The sequence below is a fragment of the Bubalus kerabau genome, chromosome 8 (assembly GCF_029407905.1).
Source record: "Bubalus kerabau isolate K-KA32 ecotype Philippines breed swamp buffalo chromosome 8, PCC_UOA_SB_1v2, whole genome shotgun sequence".
NCBI lineage: Eukaryota > Metazoa > Chordata > Mammalia > Artiodactyla > Bovidae > Bubalus > Bubalus kerabau.
The window spans coordinates 91,340,791-91,359,350 of record NC_073631.1 but is presented as its reverse complement, the minus strand read 5'-3'; the positions used below and the strand labels follow the sequence as shown (position 1 = coordinate 91,359,350).

The 18,560-nt window shown below is 39.3% G+C and overlaps 1 protein-coding gene across 2 annotated transcripts in view; it reads left to right on the top strand.

The window, feature by feature from the left end:
• Positions 1 to 4,739: 4,739 nt before the first annotated feature.
• WASL (WASP like actin nucleation promoting factor) overlaps positions 4,740 to 18,560 on the top strand; it is an 83,967-nt gene continuing 70,146 nt past the window's right edge. The window contains exon 1 of one of the 2 annotated variants that reach the window (XM_055590820.1): positions 4,740 to 5,202. In XM_055590820.1, coding sequence (XP_055446795.1) covers positions 5,086 to 5,202 — 117 coding nt within the window. In that variant the 5' untranslated portion in view covers positions 4,740 to 5,085. The remainder of the gene's footprint in view (positions 5,203 to 18,560) is intronic. The other variant, XM_055590821.1, reaches the window with a different exon arrangement.

Below are 18,560 nucleotides of genomic sequence, written 5' to 3'. Positions count from 1 at the left end.
TCATCTGCAGTGAATTTTGGAGCCCCAAAAAATAAAAGTCTGACACTGTTTCCACTGTTTCCCCATCTATTTCCCATGAAGCGATGGGACCAGATGCTATGATCATAGTTTTCTGAATGTTGAGCTTTAAGCCAACTTTTTTACTCAGGGGATAGCAAATGAAGCACAGAGTTTCTGGGTTTCCCTGTTGTTATAACCTTTGTAGCATCATTTTATTTTTTAATTCATATGAATGTATCACTTTTAATAAAGCTAAAAATCAATTTTCTAAAAGCTGTATGTATTTTCAGTATGCACATACACTGAATTGTGTTGTATAACTGAAACTAATGTTTTATGTTAATTATATCTCAATTAAAATTAAGACAATAAACTTAGATTTCAACTCTGAAATAGAAAATGAGCTACTAATAAACCCGAAGCATAAAAAGAGTAATAAAAATGAACCCCAAAATTGCTGAAATAGAAATTACAAACTTCATCAATGTAACACCAAAAAAGTTATATGATAGAAGAGTCCATATCTTCGATTTTGATAGTTTCAGTGAGGTATTCATGGGGATGCATGGTATCTTCAAATCATCAACATTATCTAAACTGCTTACTCATCCATATGTAGATTGACTGTGAGTATATTATAATAAAGAGGTCAATGTTTTCCCCCTTTATTTGGAATAATTCAACTGAGACACTGAATATTCATTAAAGTAAAAGAGCAGTGGGGTAAAAAAGAACAGTAAGTAGCATATTGGAGACTATACCATACATAGGTCTTGAAATCATTTCTTGAATAAAGGTTATGTTTTAGGTATCTGGAGACCAGTGGTAGTAACTATCACCGATAATTTACTAGCACAATTTAGAATTCAGTTTTCCACAAAGATCAATAAAAAATCTGAATGGGTTGTACATAAGCTATTTCTAAAAAAGTAAGCCCCAGAAAGGCTTGTACTCAAAATGAATTTAAAAAGGAAGGAAGGGGAAAATCATTTGCTAGCTTACTTATCAAGATTTTAGTCCAGGAAAAATGAAACATTTAACTTGGGAGAACAAGAACAAATTCTCTTAAATGCTGCTATATGCAACATTCACATAAATCCTAAAGCCATGGCACTTGGAGGTTGCATGGGGGAAATGATATTCATCACCCCTGCAGTATCCAAGTTTACTGCTATTCTGTCACTATAACTGGGACTCTGCCATGGGAAAGCCGTACCGTCGACTGGTAATTAAGACCACAATGGCTGCTGAATGCCACAGATCCCTGTGTGCAGCTACCTGAACAGTCCTTTACAAGGAAGGGTGTCACTACATCTTTAAATAATTAACATTAGCAAGGGGACCAGGGTGTTTCAGAAGACTTATAACAGTACATCAACAATGACATTTGTAAAGAAGTGGGTTAACAGAGCAGCAGGACATGAGAAACTGGCAAAGTATAAAGATAATGACAGGGAATACACGTGGAAAAAATGCCCTCATTTTCATAAGTAAGCTACCCTAATGTTTTCTGTTAAAATGAGGAGTTAATCTTAAAGGATCTTAGCAAGGCAAGATGAAAATAAAATTTAAAATAGATTCTAATTGAGTCAAGGAGAGCCAAATAGGAAATATTAAACAAAACTGCCTATTCTTAGTGATATTCATAGACATTTTCAGAGAGCTTATGCATTTTATACATACAGGAAGATAAAATCCCCAGTCTTCTTAACCTAGCTTACAAACTTCAAGACAGTTAGTTCAAGGGAAATAGAATCCTTCTTATTTCCTGGATCAAATCCAGTCTCTCAAACTGGGTAAAAAGAATTTGAGATAAGAAAATAACTTGCCAAAGAAAACAGAGAGAAAGATGTCTTGTGTTCTGCCAAAAAGAGGATATGCTATCAAGAATGAAAGAAAGAAGGGGACTTGCTAAAACTGTTGAAACAAATATAGCTGGTACTGCTTGGTCTCAGGGTGACCATGCAAAAACAGAATCCTTGTATGCATGCTAAAAGAGGAAAATTCAAATATTGCTTGTTCATGTGTTCATGAGAGTAAGGAAGTCCTATTTGGAATGCAGTGTTCATCCTTATGTATTTCACATTTTAAGAACAAAGAGTTGGAAAAAGCCTAGAGGCAAGCAAAAATTACAATGCAAGGGTAGAAAATATTTAAATTGCAATTTTGTGGACAAAACATACTTAAAATTTGGAGGAAAAGCTAAAGAAATGTTTTGGGCTTGAGACAAAAGCCTATGGTCATTATAATTTACCATTCTCATTTCTAAAGAAAAAAAGGGCAAGTAGTCCGAAAATTACATTTAGAAATAAGACGTCAAAAATGTTCTGAAAGGGAAAATAAAAAAATTAAAACATAGTCTAGGCTAAGGAGATTGTGAAAAGATCGGAGGCCACAGTTCTCACCATGGGATAGATTCCACAACTCATAGCTACTGTGGAATCATCTATTCTCTCCTGTATCTTCTCTTTTCACAGTCCTTTTCTACATCTCTTTCTCCCATATTCAAAAGGTTGATAATCTACAAGTTTTAGAAGCTGGTAGGCAGGCATAAAAATTTTTATCCTTCAGTTTTTATTATTTAGAAACTAAATATGATCCTGTCTCTAGATTTATCGTTTTTTACAGTTTTATAATTTCAGCTTATTGGGACATACATAACCTATGTGGCACAATATATAACCTAACTAGAAATTATGCTAACAAAAAAATTATGTCCCAAATTCACTACTATGTATTTGAAGAATTATACAGAGTCCCAGATATGAAGGGCGGTTTTCCAAGCATTAGGCCTAGATAGAACAAAGGTAAAAATACACACTTCAACTCAATGCTAGTTCCCTTAGCTAAGGGAAGGCAGAGCAGATCACAGGCAACGATGATCAATGAGATGACAAATGGTATTCGACTAACCACTCTCTATCAGGTTCTTTACACATGCTATGTTGGTAAATTTTATAACTCGGAAGTAGGTTTAATTATGTTTATCCTACACCTTTATTAAATAAAAATTATTTTTACTTTATGGATGAGGAAACAAACTCAGAATAGCAACTTGGCCAAAGTCCATAAAGCTGTAATGGCTGCACAAGAACTCCAATTTAGGACTATCTGAAGCCTATACTTTTGTTACTATCTTGGTTCATAGGTTTGAAAATATTAGGGCTCTAATCTTTACTTCTCAGTAATTTATAATGCTTTCCACTGTCACTGTGGCTTTAATTTATAGGAATCTCACTTTTGATACGAGAGAAACTGATTCAGCTTTTGTTAGTTAAGTTCAACGGCAACTCCTTGTTTATATTTCTGACTTTCCAAACCTAATTATTTTACGAAAAGTCTGCCTGCTTTCTCGAAATCACTTTTTTCCCTAACACTGTAAACCAAGGTAACTTTGACATATCCATATTTTATGTGAGGACTCATAGAACTATGATTACATTTTCCTTTTAGATTTATTTCCATTCAGTTAATTTCATTAAGGCAGCCTTCATTTTAATTTTCTAATAATATTTTTAAAGAGTATTGATAATGGCTTAACAATCTGTTTAGTATACCCAAGATTTGTACTGGGAGCTTTCAGAAATATTAAAATCAAATAGTTTTACCAACTTTCATTTGTCAAAGGATAGATGTCTTGAGTTTAACATAAGTTTTTTGTTTAATAATAAGCAAACATGATGGTAAGTAACGATTATGCAATAAATGCTAATTTGTTTAAAGTGGAGATGCTTATTCTGTAATTCAGAGCAGTGTTTATTATTTATCATCTCCATATTACCAAACTTCGTTTTAAGACAGCTGTCTCGTGTTTAACCTACTGAACAAAGGGAGTTACCCTAGGTAGTTTCCAATATTGAATATAAATTTTTAAAAGATTCCTGAGATTTACTTCTAAGGATTAAGTTAGATGTATTTTTCTGAGTGACATCTCTAAATGGGTACATTCACTTTGGATAAAGAGAAAACAAGGCCTTTGGTGTTTGAGATAAAGAAAAACATGAGGAGGGAAAAAAGAAGTATTTTTCAATTCATAAAACATCAGGGGGAAGTGTGTGGAGGACCCATAGAGAAATGAACCTGAACTGCAACGTTACAAATACACTTATCCTTTTGAGAAATATCAGCGGGCAGTAGAAACCTTTTCTAAGTGCCTTTGCTTTTTAGGAACGTCCATCAGCAAGGTCTCTTCCACAATCCTGGCAGAGGCCCATTCATCCATTTCCACTGTTGAAGTTGGGACAAAGTCTGAGAAACCGCAGGCACCTGCGGCTCTGAGCGACCTGCCGAGGAACACAGGGAAGGGCGTCCCTTCTCCCATTTACCGTCTCCAACTTCCAGAACTTTCTGACAGGAGCTCGAAAATCTGGCAGTCGCGCCTCAGAAAAAAGCTATTTCGGGGACGGAGACCTGTGTCTGCACTGATGCTCCTCAAAGGTGTGCGTCTCAGAAGAAGGGATGACAGCTCGGTGGCGGAGACGAGCCACTTCCTCTCTTCAAACCTCTGTAGAAGAAGACTATCCGAGGAACGAGTTCGGACGCCAAAGGCTGCGATGGACCCACAGCCCCGCATCCGACCTCAGAACGCTCGTAGCCCGCGCCTCAGCCGGAAGTGGGCGTGGCCTCGGGCCGGCTAGGCGAAGCCAGGCGCGGCGTGGGGAGGTGGGGTTCCTCCCGGGGCCCGGCCCGCAGCCGCGCGTTTCCGGCGCGCTCCCCCGCGTCTCGCGTCCTGTGGTCTCGCCCGTACCCCGCTGCCATGTTGGATTGTGAGGCCGTTGCCGCCGCCGCCGCCACTGCCGCTGTAGGAAGGTTGGGGGAGGAGTTGGGAGTTTAGCGCAGTCGCCGGAGTGCGAGGACAACGACCATCCGGCCAGAGCCTACCCCGGCGGGAACGAGGAGCTTCCCTTTCTCACAGCGGCCCGCCGTCGGCTCCTCCTTCCGTGGCCTCCTCCCTGCGCCGGAGGAGCTGCGAGATGCTACGCCTCTGATTCCCCTCCTCCCGCCCCTGTCACCCAGAAGGGGAACGAGCGCTCGCCCACTCGCCGGAGGAGACGGCCCTGGCCTCCCTACCCCGCCGGCGAAACCATGAGCTCCGGCCAGCAGCAGCCGCCGCCGCCGCGGAGAGTCACCAACGTGGGGTCCCTGCTGCTCACCCCGCAGGAGAACGAGTCCCTCTTCACCTTCCTCGGCAAGAAATGTGTGGTCAGTGGCTGTGAGACCCGCATCGCCGCCCCCGACCTCAGCCTCCCGGGCTCGGGAGGGAGCGCCGGGAAGTGGGAGCGGGGAAGGCGGCGGGAGCGGCGTGGGGAGGGTCGGACTGCCGGCTAGGCCTCTCTCTGACCCGGATCCCTGGGTGAGGGCAGTGCGGGCCGGAGGCCGCCTCCCGGACCTGCCCGGGGAGCAGGGAAGTGTCAGGTCCGCAGGCCTGTCCTGGAGCCGTGCTCGCTTGGACCCGGGTCCGTGCCTCTGCTGCTTGTTCAGACTTTGCTGTCAGGCCTCGCGGGGATCTTTTTACAGGAGCTGCTTGATCGTGGTGACTGGGCTCCTGGACTGGCTCTCGCTTCTCCTACGACCCCGATGTGGGGGTACTTTCCTTCACAATGCCATTGGTTTCAGGAGTGGGTGGGTCGGGGACCGAGACCTAGATATGAATGAATCGGGCCGTAAGGTCTTTTATTCTCCCTTGAGGATCTCAGGAAGGAATGAAGTCGAGTGCATCGGTTTAGAACGGGGGGCAGGTAGTGCTACTGCTCCCCACTGCAGAGAAACGAGGTTTATTTCTCCAGCAGTCTCGCTCAGGCCTGGTTTCTCTCTCCTCTCCACTGTTTTTGTTGTTGTTTGTTTGCATTGGTGGGAGATGCTGCTTTCCCAGAACCAAGCTCAGGGGAACCGCGATCTCCAGCAGTTCTTGGCCTTTTGGGATCTGAGAATGGGTCTTAGGTCGGTGCTGTGCGGCCTGTTCCAACTCCAGATGGCCGGTTGGAGCCAGCAGCTCTGCTGTGGGAAGGGGAATGTGTTGTTGACGGAAGCATTCATTACATTGGCTGCTGGCGCTTCTGGGGGTGGGGAGGTTGTGCTTTGTGGGGTAGGCCTTGTCAGCCTGCATCTTACTGGGGTGGTTGAGTTGAGCTGTGGTTGAGACTGTTGAAACGCTCTTCGGGTCCCTTTCTCCCCACTTTACTGGTTAACATCTGCAGAGTCTGTGCCACTGGCACCCCTGAACCACCGAGGGAAATGTCAACAGAGCTGTACCTTTTACAGCTTTCCTTCCTAATGTTAAATGTGTCACCCAGACTGCACCTGCTTGTTTAAGAAGTTAGGATTAGACAAGGTCTGGGAAGTTACTAGATTAATTGTTAACTTTCTAGGAGTTTACCCTTTGTATCCTATTCACCTGGTAGCAGATTGAATCATTACATTCCTTGCAGATGTGTTTCATACTTCAGAAGTTAGACCTGATTAGAATAAAGTGAGGGAGGTGGCTTAAAATCAAGATTTGGGAAAACAGCTGTGAAGACAGTCAAGCCCCCTCTTCACTCTCCCCACAACACTTTTTAAACAAACAAGATAACTGAGCCGGTGAGCCCTCTGTCTCACAGCAATTTAGTAATGTAGCCGGAACTAGAAAAGCAGGACTCCTGATGCCTGTTGTGTTGTACTTTCCACTACATCATGTTGTTTTAGAAGTTTTTTTCTTGTTATTTATTTAAAAGTGGTGTTAAAGGAATAATCACTTTTTTTTTTCACTAGAAGCTGATACAATTAAAAGTGTAAGATTCTTAAAGCAGCCCTAATTTGTGCATATTTTCAACTTAGGAAAATCTCCAGCAATTTGAAGGTGACATTATCTGCAAATGAAAAGTTTTTTTAAAACATTTTCTGGTATACTACTTAAGTTATATAATCTGTCTCAGAAAAGGAAGTAGTTGTACTATGTGTTACATACCAGACACATTAGGCAGGGAGGGAATTACATTTATACACAAGCATACTGACTAATTGCTCTGCATTTCCTATAATGTTCACTGGTGTCAAAGAAATGACAGACGTGTAAGAATACAGCGATAGATAAAGAATGGATTTCTGTCATTTAGAACCACACTGTTGGAGTTACCTGCTCTTGTTGAATGAAATGGTTGCAAAGATGAATGTTTGAAGTCTCCCATTATTAGACAGTAAAGAATGAGATCTTAATTTCTGAAATAGTTCTCACCCCTTTGCTGACCTTGCAGTATTTTGTACATTACTGAAATATTTTGTCTCATTAAAAAAAAAAATCATGCAGTGAGATTTACAGGTCAGACCAAATTTGTTAAGCAAGAAGTGCAATCAGAGCTCTAAGAATTTGCAAGAAAATGAAGCTGGAGTAGTTACAGTCCTAGCTCTCAAGGAGTTTCATTCCTTCTTTCACTCAGCAAATTAGTATTGAGTAGCTAATTGTTGAGGTCAAAATCAGAGTTGATGTGTCCCCTCAGGGAGCTTACTGAATCTAGATAAAGAAACTAATGTGTAAACTGCTAAGTACATCAGTACTTCACAGTGACTGGTAAGACACTGCATGTTACAATGGAAAATATCCTAGGTTTGTAATCAGCAGTCCGGGGTTTAAATTCATAGTGTCAATTTGGATGAGTTTCTTAAGCCCCCTGTCCTAGAATTGGTTTTCTCATTTCTAGAATAGGAATACATCTCATTGGGTGGTTGTGTGTATCAGGACTGTCCATAAATGTGTGGATGTTGTTATTTTTATAAAGGTTTAGGAGATCACAAGAGAGAATGAGTAAAAGCATTTTAGAATGGTCAGTACTTGAATATTTAAGTCTAGAAAGTATAGTCGTCATTGAATGCTCAAGTCCCTGTCAGTCAGTCCTTCATATCTAGAAATTCAGAGGGTCAGCTGTTCCCCCCAGGTTGTGAGAAGTATGAAACAGCTTGGGAAGTCAGGGGACCTACTGATAGTATGTTATGAAGCAAGAAGGGTTCTCAGGTTTACATATGTGTTGGAATCATTGGGAGATTATTACAAATGTGTATGGCTATGTCAGATTCCTAGATAATATTCAGATTTGTTGATCTGAGGTGGAACTTGGGCACTTGGGCATTTCTGTTTTTAGCAAGCTTAGTAGAGACTAAGTTACATCACAGTTTGAGAATCACTGCTGAAATTCACAGTTTTCTAATAGGGTGATCCTGAAGCACATTGGAAGTGTTAATAGGTTTTCCCTCAATTTTTGGCCCATATTCTGTGATTTATTAAATTAAGTTGAGCTCTTTCAGGATGCCATTTCTCTATCCCCTTAAAATAACAATGCATATTTCATAGATGTGGATGCAAGAGAGATGCAGTTGAGGAAGTATTGCACTGATTAGTGGTATACCACAAGATCAGATTTGACTTTTAAAGTTCGAGGAGGAAGGTGGAGTCACTATAGAAGGATTGGAGGCAAAGGAGGTCAGATACATGTTTACAATAAGCTCCATGAAATATGATGAGGGTATGAATTAAACCAGTGCTGGTGGGATCAAGGACAAAAAGACTCCAATAGAATTTCATCCCCCTTAGAGGGCATGAGAAGGAAACTGGGGAAGAGGCACATATAAAACAATCGGCAGAAAAAGTATGTAGAAACATGCATGTGTCACTATGTGTAAATATGCCTAGATGTTAGTGAAACTCTAAGTTGGTGATTGTTTTCATGGAGGATGTGAATCTTCAGTAAATCTATAGTTTTACCACAGTTTTTAAAAATAGATTTTGAGAAAGCTGAGGTTTCATTTAAAGCCATATGTAAATATATAAATATATGTTAATATACTTTTACATAAAGTTAATAGTTCTAGTGCAGTTCATAGCTGTTAGTATTTTCTTAGAATAATTAAGAAGGGGTAAACACAAGATCATTAAATCTTGTTTTGTTCTTTTGCCTTTCATGTCATGTGATTAATTATTTTCTATAAAGAGTACAGCCATCTTGCCAAGAAGAGGTAAACATGTATATATGTTCCTTATTCAAGGATGATATTAAGAATTGGAGAAAAAACAAAATCTATACTATCTCTCAGCAACCATCTCCCATTTGGATTGGGGTTAGAAATGTTATTGACTGCTACCATTCCCTGCATATTCACTTGGTTTGTTTTTTAGTGATATTTAAGAAGACATTTTAATTAACTAATTTTAATGTTTATTTATGTATTTATTTTTAGTTCCTTAGCACTTGTTTTAACTTGCTTATTATTGTCTTTTAATTTTTGTGTATTTTTTTTCTCACCCTGTATGTAATTCTGTGAGATTGGACTTTACGTCTACAGTCTTATATAATTTTGATAATAAACAGCATATAGATCAGTGCATACTTCTTGATTGCAGAAGTAAAATAGTTAGCTTGTATACTCCTTAGTTCGTTCAGCTTTTCTCATTGCTTGATCAGGTTGTTAAAACCTTCAGTTTCTAATGCGCATGGTATCTGGACTTTGGTCTTCATTTATTAGGAGAATAAAGCGGTTTAATTCTTCTGCTTAACTAATATGGTTGGTAGCAGTAGCTGTCCAACAGTTAACTTTGTTTCTGTTCTAAATTCTTAAATAGGTTTAGAGGGAGAGGTGCCTAGAGAGATCATTGTCTTGATGAAGGCCTTAATTGAGGCAGTCCCAGAGGGAAGGTAGTTCTGGGAATATGTTTCACCTTTAGTTTTATGTTAGGAGGGAAAAGGTTAAAATTCATGGGATTTGGATTTGGAAGAGACAAAGACAGGAAGACAACCTAAGCTAGTGAAGAGGAAAAAAGGTAAATACAAAAGCGAATTTCATACAGGATAGGCTGTAAGCACAGGAGATTTAGAAGAATCCAGCAGATCAGGGTTTATCTATCCTGTTTCTTGTTATTCTTAGCTCTGTAGTATAGGCAGACTTCTTCACAAGTATAAGCCTTAGTGTCTATATTTGTAAAATGAACTTAGCCAACAATTTCAGAGAATAGTACAATGATGTGTGTAAAGCAGTTAGAATGCCTGCCACTTATAAAGTGTTTTGGGAGTTTAGAGAAGCATGTGAAAGAATGTTGTCATTAATACTGTTGACTACTTGGTTTAGATTTCTTGTTAGTGGCAGGGAGGTTTTAAAGTAAAATCTTTAACTGTATATTACATTTGTTTTGATTTAGGTAAGTTAATTCTAACATTTTGGCTGAAAGTCAGTGCATTATAGAGTATGTAAATAAGAGTTAAGCAGCAGCTGGAACAAATCTATTTGGGGAATTTCTGGGTAACCTTAGCCCTTCTGGTTGCTGACCGGAAAGGAAAGAGGGGATACTTGTATAAGAGGAGTTCCTGGATTTTTGTCCATGCTCTGCCACTGATTAATTATGAATGTGAACAAAAATCCCCATCTTCCTAACTTTCCTGACCACTTTGCTGATCTGAAACTGAGTGGTTGGACAGAACACACCACAGTCTTTCCACCTTTAATGTTCTACCGCTCTAAATATTCTAGTTGCCAGGGACTCGAGCAGAGAAAGATCAGCCCTTCTGTTAACCTTGGCATATTTCTGTTTTGCACAGTGGAGACAAAGATAATATATATCAAAGTGCAAGATAGATTATCTATGTGCAAGGTAGATCATCTAAAACCATTTCATTGCAGATTCCCATTTCTAACTCACTTTTTCTTTAGCATCACAATTTAATAGGCATTTTACCTCAGAAAGACCAGGGTTAACAGAATTAAACAGCATTAGTAATGGAATAATCAGCTCTTAACTTTGAATTATTATTATTATTATTTTTATTACAAGGCATTTTTATATTATAAGTATGTCTTTTAATTAAGATAGAGTTACCAAGTCCAATATTTCGTTAACCAATTCCATCTAGAACCTTATTTCTTATGCGACACTGTATTAGTGATATGATAGTTTGATATTACCCTTTATTGCTTATTATCTAAGGTTAAAAATAATTTGCTTTTTTTTCTTTCAGTTTTTAGTTTTTAAGTGTTAAATTCAATAGTTATAGTGAACTGACTTGGTTATTTTAGGGAGACTAAAAGTTGAGATTTATAAGAGCAGGAAAGAGTTCAGTTTCATCGTAAATACTCTGAGAGTTGTAGCTTTGATCTAACAGTTTAGAACTCAGCATTATTAATGTCACTGTAAAGATTCTGGAAGCAAAACAAGTTCATACAGTCTTGTCCAGACTAATATATATTGCTAACATAAATAAAATTCTTACTGCCATGTGACTGAATGATCTGCTATTTTTTAAGTGTTAAATGTTGTTTACTAATTAGAAAACATTTGGAATATTTGACTGTATTCATAAACGTAGTGTAACAAAAATGTATTCTGTTTTTATTTATTGTATCTACATCAGTATTCTTGGAAGTAATAGAGGATTACATCATTATAGTGTTAATATAAGAGAGTAAAATTATTAGAAAACACCAGTTTCACTTTACGATGTGTTATAAAGGAATTTATGAATTTTTTTTTTAAGAGACCAAATAACTGGTGTAATGTGGAGGAGGTGGATCTAAGAAAGTTCTCTTTAGAAAATAGAATCCAATGAAAGGTTTGGAGTAACTTCATATTTCAGTTGGTATGACTGTCTGTTATAATAGTTTAATTGTTTTCAGTGTCCTTGGCTCCTCAGTTTGTCTGCCATGGTGATTTTGCTTATTTTTACTTATTTTATTAGTAAAAAAAACTTATTTTTTACTTGACCTGAAGATTTCTATAGAAGTCTATCTCTGTAAAAGGAGTACTCATTAAAGACCAGGTAAATTGAAACAAAGAGAAATACAGAAGACATCTGGGAAAGTAAAATGCCTTAAAAAAAATTATCATCAAACAAATACACAGTAACTGTAGGACAATGAAGTGTTTAAAGTTAAAACTTTTATGTTAAACTTGGAGAAGCTCAAAGTATCTAGTATTTTTAAGTGTTAAAATAGAAGTGGTTTGTCGTTTGTTTGGTTCCAAAATAAATTTAAGTGAAATTCTCTCTCCAAACTGAAATACCTAAGAAATTTCTGGGTAGTAAAGGAGCTGATTGATTTGTATGCAGTGCATGAAGCTAATCAAATGATTTCCTCTATTTTTATTAATAAAATATCATCATGATCAAGAATCAAGGACTTGCCTCAGTATCTTGAAATATATGAAAAGGGTAAGGAAGATGTAGTCCTTACCTCTTAGTTCTTTACTAAGTAGTCAGGGAAGACAAAAATTATGCACATCAAGATAGTTTTGCAAGCCAGTGTAAAGTTTTGAATATTAGAAGAAGTAGGTATATCACTGTGAGTTTTAATACATCATTATGGGGCTTGAGCATGATGTCTTGAATGGCCTGTAGAATTTATGTCAGAACAGGAAGCCATTCAGTTCAAGTGTAGGGAAATGTGTGAGCAACTATGGAGTAGAAAATTTGCAGGAAGTATTTGAAAATACTGAATAGACTGGCTTGGCTAGAATTGAGAATGGTATTTGCTTGAGGAGATACTGAATGATAAGTTTGAAGGATAAATCGCAGCCATATTTTAGAGAAGACCTTGAATGTCAGACCTAGGAATTGAGCTTTAGTCCCTAAGTAGGGAGAAGTCATGCTCCCCAGGTGGCACAGTCCTAACGAATCTGCCTGCCAGTGCAGGAGACAGAAGAGATGTGAGATTGATCCTTGGGTCGAGAAGGTCCCCTGGAGTAGGAAATGGCAACCTGCTCCAGTATTCTTACCTGGGAAGTTCTATGGACAGAGGAGCCTGGAGGGCTACAGTCCATGGGGCCACAAAGAGTCGGACGCAACTGAGCAGCCAAACACATAACTGAACATATAAAGGGAGAAGTCACAAAGATTTTGACTCAACGTCAAGGTAGGAAGTATCTAGAAATGGGGAAAACTGGAAATTCTTATTCATAATAATAATTGAGTAACACTTTGTGGTTGTGATTTAGTCGCTAAGTCTTGTCTGACTCTTGCGATCCCTTGGACCGTAGCCTGCCAGGCTCCTGTATCCATGGGATCTCACAGGCAAGAGTAGTGGAGTGAGTTGCCATTTCCTTCTCCAGGGGATCTTCCCAACCCAGGCATCAAACCCATGTCTCTTACATTGCAGGTGTATTCTTTACTGCTTAGCCACCAGGGAAATTCCTGAGCTTTAACGTTTACTAAATATTTTCTTATTCATTATCTTAGCAGACCAGACCTGGCCTGGCTAAGGAACCTGAACTGTAGTGACATCTAGAACAGAAAAAGAATGAGTAAATACTTGGCCTTAGTTCTCATGGCAGATACCACCTATCACTCACAGTGATTTTTCCTACTTTGTCACGATGGGGTTTCTGATTCACTCAGTGTATTCCTACATGCAGCCACTGTCAGTCAGTCCAGGATCACTGTCCATGAAATCTAGTTCCATTCCAAAGCTATATTCTTGAAGTATAGTGAAGAAAAAAATGGCAATATTTGGTTGACTCTGAATTCAAGGTGACAACAGAACCTCCTTGTGGAAATGGCTCGATAGTAGAAATTATAAGATTAGAGCTGTTGGAATCCTTTGTGTAATGTTTATTATCTAGGCCTTAGGAGTGGAAGTAGATCTGTGAAGGTATCAATGCCTGTGAAGATAAAGAGGTAGGCAGTCTAGCCCATATTTGACTTGACCAGCATTTGACAAGGATGAATTTCAGTAAGGAGTTTAAAGGGAAGAAAGATGCTTTCTTTATAAATTACCAGAAAATGGTATTCTGCAGGTTAACTTTTTCACTTATATTTTGTATCTTTCAGATATTGCCATGTTCATTTATATTGGTTGCATCCTTTTTATTACTGCATCCTATATTTTATGTATTCCTTATAACTTACTAACCTCTGTAACAGCGTTCTAGGGCTAGTGTAACAGGATACCACAAACTGTGTGGCTTAAAAAACAAATTTAATCTCTCACATTTTTAGAGGCTAGAAGTCCAAAATCAAGGTGTTGGCGGGATTGGTTCCTTTTGGCAGCCCTGAGAGAGGATCTGTCCCATACATCTCCTAGCTTCTGGCATCTGCTGACCATTCTTTATATTCTTTGGCTTATACTTTCATGACTCCAGTCTCTACCTGTGTAATCATCACAGGATTCTCTTTTTGTTCTCTACTTGTCTGTTTCTCTGTCTTCTTTTTGTGTAAGGAAACCAGTTATTGAACTAGTGTCAGCCCTAAAGACCTCATCTTAATTCGATTACATCTGCAAAGAATCTCTTTTGATATATGGTCATGTTCACAGATAAACAGGGGTTAGGGATAGTACATCAGTGTGTTTTTTTAGGGAGACACACAGTTCAACTCAAAACCATGGGTATTTTTACTTTCCAAGTTTTTGCCTTTGAAACAGTGTTGTAATGAACATTCAAATATTATTTCTTTGTATCCTTTCCAGGTATCTATAGAGTAAACTCTAAGAAATGAAGTCAGAGAGCATGAGCATTAAAAAATAGTAATGGATACTGCTTAATTGTCTTCCAAAACAGTTATTATGAAACTGTCTAATCGCATCAACATTACAGTTTAAAATCTTTTTTGCATTTGACCATTTACTGGTGAAAAAAATCTCTTTTCTGAAGAAGTTACCTTTTTGAGTCTGTTGGTCATTTATATTTCTTCTGTAATTACCTGTTGTTGTCTATAGACCATTTTTCTATTGAATTATTTCCTTTTTTTAGTGACCTGAGAACTATTTAGGAATAGTAATTTTATACTAAAATATTTTTCAGCAGTCATCATTTTATTTTTTGACAGAAATATTTTTGGTCATTGCATAGGTTTTTAATATTGTGTAGTTAAATGTGATAGTCTTTCAAGTGTATCAAGTTTTTATTTAATACTGGCTTAGTTCAGAATTGCAAGAATATTTCCTCACATTTTCCTAGTACATCTGTTGTTTTATTTTATACCTATTATCTTTGATCTTTCTGGAAGTGACTTTGGAAAACAAGAGTCATAGTATTACATTTTTATAATACAAATGGCCATGACACTATTTATTGAGCAGTTCATTTTTCTATACCTATTTGAAATGCTACCCCAGTAATTTACCACATTATCAGATGTACTTAGCTCCATTTCTACATTCTTTTTTTTTTTAAATTTTTTTGTCAGTGTATAGAATTTTTAGTTAGTATAGCTTTATAACAATGATACAGTTTGATTAGTTTTAAGTCCCTCATTGGGCTTCACTGGTGACTCAGACGGTAAAGAATCTGCCTGTATTGTGGGAGACCAGGGTTCGATCCCTGGATTGGAAGATCCCCTGGAGAAGGGCATGGCAACCCACTCCAGTATTCTTGCCTGGAGAATCTCCATGGACAGAGGAGCCTGGCGGGCTACAGTCCATGGGTCACTCAAAGAGTTAGACAAGACTGAGCGACTGAGCACTGCATACAAGTCCCTCATTACTCTCCTTGTCAATATTTTCTAGCTGTTTTTATGTGCCTATGTTGTTGTTCAGTCACTAAGTCATTTCTGATTCTTTGCAGCCCCATGAACTGCAACACAACAAGCTTCCCTGTCCTTTACTATCTCCCTGAGTTTGTTCAGATTCATATCCCTTGAGTCAGTGATGCTATCTTAACAATCTCATTCTCTGCCATCCTCTACTCTTCCTGCACTCAATCTTCCCAGGCATCAGGGTCTTTTCCAGTGAGTCAGGTCTTTGCATCAGGTGGCCAACGTATTGGAGCTTCAGTTTCAGCATCAGTCCTTCCAATGAATATTCAGGACTGATTTCCTTTAGGATTGACTGCTTTGATCTCCTTGCACTCCAAAGAACTCTCAAGAGTCTTCTCCAGCACCACAGTTTGAAAGCATCTATGTTTTGGCATTCAGCCTTCTTCATTGTCCAACTCTCACATCTGTATGTGACTACTGGAAAAACCATAGCTTTGACTAGATGGACCTTTGTTGGTAAAGTAATGTCTCTGCTTTTTATTATGGTGTTTAGGTTTGTGATAGCTTTCCTTCTGAGAAGCAAGTGTCTTAATTTTATAGTTACAGTTACCGTCTACAGTTTTTTTGGAGCCCAAGAAAATAAAATCTGTCACTGCTTCCACTTTTCTATTTGCCATGAAGTGATGGGACCAGATACCATGATCTTAGATGTTTGAATGTTGAGTTTCAGGCCAGCTTTTTCACTTTCTTTCACCTTCATCAAGAAGCTCTTTAGTTCCTCTTTACTTTCTGCCATTAGAGTAGAGTCATCTGCTGTCTGAGGTTGATATTTCTCCTGGCGATCTGGATTCCAGCTTGTTATTCATCCAGCATTTCCTATGATGTACTCTGCATAGAAGTTAAATAAGCAGGGTGACATATACAGCCTTGACATACACAGTTCAGTTGCTCAGTCGTGTCCGACTCTTTGCGACCCCATGAACCACAGCATGCCAGGCCTCCCTGTCCATCACCAACTCCTGGAGTTTACCCAAACTCATGTCCATTGAGTCAGTGATGCCATCTAACCATCTCATACTCTGTCGTCCCCTTCTCCTCCTGCCTTCAATTTTTCCAAACATCGGGGTCTTTTGAAATGAGTCAGCTCTTCCCATCAGTTCAGTTCAGTTCAGTCACTCAGTCATGTCCAACTCTTTGCAATCCCATGAACCACAGCATGCCAGGCCTCCCTGTCCAACACCAACTCGAGCAGTCCACCAAAACCCATGTCCATTGAGTCGGTGATGCCATCCACCCATCTCATCTTCTGCCATCCCCTTCTCCTCCTGCCCTCAATCTTTCCCAGCATCAGGGTCTTTTCAGATGAGTCAGCTCTTCCCATCAGGTGGCCAAAGTATTGGAGTTTCAGCTTCAACATCAGTCCTACCAATGAACACCCAGAACTGATCTCCTTTAGAATGGACTGGTTGGCTCTCCTTGCAGTCCAAGGGACTCTCAAGAGTCTTCTCCATCACCACAGTTCAAAAGCATCAGTTCTTTGGCACTCAGCTTTCTTTATAGTCCAACTGTCACATCCATACATGACTATTGGAAAAACCATAGCCTTGACCAGACGACCTTTATTGACAAAGTAATGTCTCTGCTTTTTCATATGCTGTATAGGTTGGTCATTTGAAAAGACCCTGATGCTGGGAAAGATTGAGGGCAGGAGGAGAAGGGGACAACAGAGGATGAGATGATTGGTTGGCATCACTGACTCAACGGACATGGGTTTGGGTGAACTCTGGGAGTTGGTGATGGACAGGGAGGCCTGGCGTGCTGCTGTTCACGGGGTTGCAAAGAGTCGGACATGACTGAGCAACTGAACTGAACTAGGTTGGTTATAACTTTCTTCCAGGAGTAAGCATCTTTTAATTTCATGGCTGCAGTCACCATCTGCAGTGATTCTGGAGCCCAGAAAAATAAAGTCAGCCACTGTTTCCCCATCTATTGGCCATGAAGTGATGGGGCCGGATGCCATGATCTTTGTTTTCTGAATGTTGAACTTTAAGCCAACTTTTTCAGTCTCCTCTTTCACTTTCATCAAGAGGCTCTTTAGTTTTTCACTTTCTGCCATAAGGGTGGTGTCATCTGCATATCTGAGGTTATTGATATTTCTCCAGGCAATTTTGATTCCAGCTTGTGCTTCCTCCAGCCCAGCGTTTCTCATGATGTACTCTGCATATAAGTTAAATAAGCAGGGTGATGATATACAGCCTTGACGTACTGCTTTTCCTATTTGGAACCAGTCTGTTGTTCCATGTCCAGTTTGAACTGTTGCTTCCTGACCTACATACAGGTTTCTCAAGAGGCAGGTCAGGTGGTCTGGTATTCCAATCTCTTTCAGAATTTTCCACAGTTTATTATGATCCACACAGTCAAAGGCTTTGGCATAGTCAATAAAGCAGAGATAAATGTTTTTCTGAAACTCTCTTGCTTTTTTGATGATCCAGTGGATGTTGGCAATTTGATCTCTGGTTCCTCTGCCTTTTCTAAAACCATCTTGAACATCAGGAAGTTCACGGTTCACGTCTTGCTGAAGCCTGGCTTCGAGAATTTTGAGCATTACTTTACTAGTGTGTGTGATAAGTGCAATTGTGTGGTAGTTTGAACATTCTTTGGCATCGCTTTTCTTTGGGATTGGAATGAAAACTGACCTTTTCCAGTCCTGTGGCCACTGCTGAGTTTTCCAAATTTCCTGGCATATTGAGTGCAGCACTTTGACAGCATCATCTTTCAGGATTTGAAATAGCTCAACTGGAATTCCATCACCTCCACTAGCTTTGTTCGTAGTGATGCTTCCTAAGACCCACTTGACTTCACATTCCAGGATGCCTGGCTCTAGGTGATGATCACACCATTGTGATTATCTGGGTCGTGAAGATCTTTTTTGTATAATTCTTCTGTGTATTCTTGCCACCTCTTCTTAATATATTCTCCTTCTGTTAGGTCCATACCATTTCTATCCTTCATTGAGCCCATGTTTGCATGAAATGTTCCCTTAGTATCTCTAATTTTCTTGAAGAGAACTCTAGTCTTTTCCGTTCTGTTGTTTTCCTCTATTTCTTTGCATTGCTCGCTGAGGAAGGCTTTCTTATC